General features: G+C 51.4%; 1 protein-coding gene across 1 annotated transcript; it reads left to right on the top strand.

Moving 5' to 3' along the window:
- Positions 1-225: 225 nt before the first annotated feature.
- On the top strand, positions 226-1,891 carry LOC114072589 (6-phosphofructo-2-kinase/fructose-2,6-bisphosphatase 3-like). Its single transcript, XM_027910465.1, has 6 exons — positions 226-307; positions 432-557; positions 867-963; positions 1,227-1,293; positions 1,452-1,526; positions 1,808-1,891. Exons 1-6 carry the CDS (start codon positions 226-228, stop codon positions 1,889-1,891), a joined length of 531 nt encoding a protein of 176 aa, XP_027766266.1.
- The last annotated feature ends 240 nt before the right edge of the window (positions 1,892-2,131 follow it).

The raw sequence follows: 2,131 nt of genomic DNA, 5'->3' as shown, positions 1-2,131 counted from the left end.
TTTTTTTTTTTTTAATTTGTTGTTGTTGTTGTGAGGAAACTGAGGCATGGAGACTCTCCAGGGAGCCTGGGCCAGCTGCTGGTTCCTTGCCTACTTTGCAGCCATCAGGATGTTCTTACCATGGCTTTTGGGCTGTGACTGTTGTCCCCTGTTTTGGGTGACACCAGGGTGAATTTGGGTCAGCATGGCTTAGCTGGGGCAGCTGTGCCTCACCAGTGGGCAACCATGGAGCCATCCACCATGCCCCCCTGCTCTGGGTCCTGGTTGTCCAAACTCACGGGAGGGATGTACAGGAGATATTACAGAGGTGATGGTGCACAAAGAACACAGGTTTTGGATTTTCTCCAGCTGCTGAAGGATCTGGGGGAAGGCTGAGTGAAGAGCAAGTGCCTTGCAGGGTTGAAGGATTCACATGTTCTTTCTCCTCATAGCCTGTGGGCCACAGCTTGCCAATTCCCCCACTGTGATAGTGATGGTTGGCCTCCCAGCCCGTGGGAAGACCTACATCTCCAAGAAGCTGACGCGCTACCTCAACTGGATTGGTGTCCCTACAAAAGGTGAGGCATTCACTGGCTTCCAGGGGGAAAGCACGAGGTCTGGTCCTCAGGAGTTGCCATAGGAGCTCAGTGCCTTGGGAAGTGGCAGGTAGTGGGAGAGCTTTCCAAGATACAGTGGGCAAAATATCCATGTTTTCCCATCATTTCTGCTGCAGCATGGCTTCTCCTTCACTTCGAGACCAGGGGATGTCCCTGAGCCTTTTGCTCTAAGGATGCAATTTCGTAGCACTTTGCTTGCTTTAATTGCAGAAACTGCAAAGCTGAGTTGAGCTCCTGGTTTTGATGTTTTTTTTTGTCTTTCCCAAATAGTTTTCAACGTGGGGGAATATCGCCGTGAGGCCGTGAAGCATTACAGCTCCTACGACTTCTTCCGTCCTGACAACGAGGAGGCCATGAAAGTCAGGAAGTAAGTGTGGGCACTGCCTCCATCCTGGGACCAGTCAGGTCCCAAACAGGTGGTGAAGCCCATGGCTGGAGCCCAGTTGCCCAGTTTGTCCGGGGGTGATGAGCGGAAAAGCTGGGCTCTGCTTTCGAGTCCTCCCTGCCTGCTCCAAAGAGACCTGACTTGGGTGCCAGGAGCTCAAAAACTGAAGCTGTGTGGGCTTGGTAGCTTCAGGGGTCGTCAGCACATCCAGAGGACATCAGGACCACACATGTCCTCTTTTGCAGGCAGTGTGCCATGGCCGCCTTGAGGGATGTCAAGCTGTACCTGACGGAGGAGGCTGGGCAGATTGCGGTAAGAAAGGAGATGCACCCCGTGGGATTTTGGCATGTCCTCCCACTCCTGAATGTCCTGTGCCCTGTGCAGTTTGCTCTGCAGTTCCTTCTCTGAGGAGGGGCTCAGTGGGAAACCAAGGGCACTTGTGGTGCTAACTGAAGTCTTTGCTTTTAAAGGTTTTTGATGCCACCAATACCACGCGGGAGAGGAGAGGGATGATCCTAAACTTTGCCAAAGAAAATGGATTTAAGGTTGGTACCGTGGGGCTGGTGCCTGAATTGCATAGTCCACCTTAGTATGCTCTTGGTGTATCTTCCTTCACTAACGTGTTGTCCTCACGATGCTCCTGCGTAAGGGACATTTCACTGCTGGGTTTGATGAAAAATGTGAAACTCTTCCCTCATAACAAGTCCTGGAGAAGGAAACTATGGGAGTAGGGCAGAGCAGGGAGGAGGTTGGGTTGTGCAAGGAGCTGGTTGAGTGTTAAAAGCCTTGTTGTTGGGTTTCAGTTGAGGTTTGCTTTGCTTCACAGGTGTTCTTCATTGAATCTGTCTGCAATGATCCCACTGTGGTTGCCACCAATGTTATGGTAAGTGTGGAAGTGTCTTGCTTTTGATTTCCCTCCATAGACAGGTGGGAATGGCATCACATTCACAACCCTGTGTCCTCATGGCTTGCTGCAACCACCCTGGTATCTGCAGGAAGGACAGCACAGCATGGCACAGGCAATCCAGGAAGTTCCTGGAGTGTGTTGATGATGATTTCCTTCTCCAAGAGAGAGGAGCCAAGAAGGAGAATGTGCTGTGTTGCACTGTGCTGCAGTGACCATGAAATGAGACCTCAGGAGAGCAGACTT

This window comes from Empidonax traillii, unplaced genomic scaffold (genome assembly GCF_003031625.1).
Source record: "Empidonax traillii isolate 1590-97213 ecotype Southwest subspecies unplaced genomic scaffold, ASM303162v1 scaffold3545:size12418, whole genome shotgun sequence".
Classification (NCBI taxonomy): Eukaryota; Metazoa; Chordata; class Aves; order Passeriformes; family Tyrannidae; genus Empidonax; species Empidonax traillii.
The sequence above is the reverse complement of the archived record's forward strand: the minus strand, read 5'-3'. Positions and strand labels throughout refer to the sequence as shown.

Coding starts and splice junctions, on each gene's coding strand:
- LOC114072589 (XM_027910465.1), top strand. CDS start 226: ATGGAGCCATCCACCATGCCCCCCTGCTCTGGGTCCTGGTTGTCCAAA. Junction 308..431: donor GTACAGGAGATATTACAGAG/GTGATGGTGCAC, acceptor TTCTCCTCATAG/CCTGTGGGCCACAGCTTGCC. Junction 1,294..1,451: donor AGGAGGCTGGGCAGATTGCG/GTAAGAAAGGAG, acceptor TTGCTTTTAAAG/GTTTTTGATGCCACCAATAC.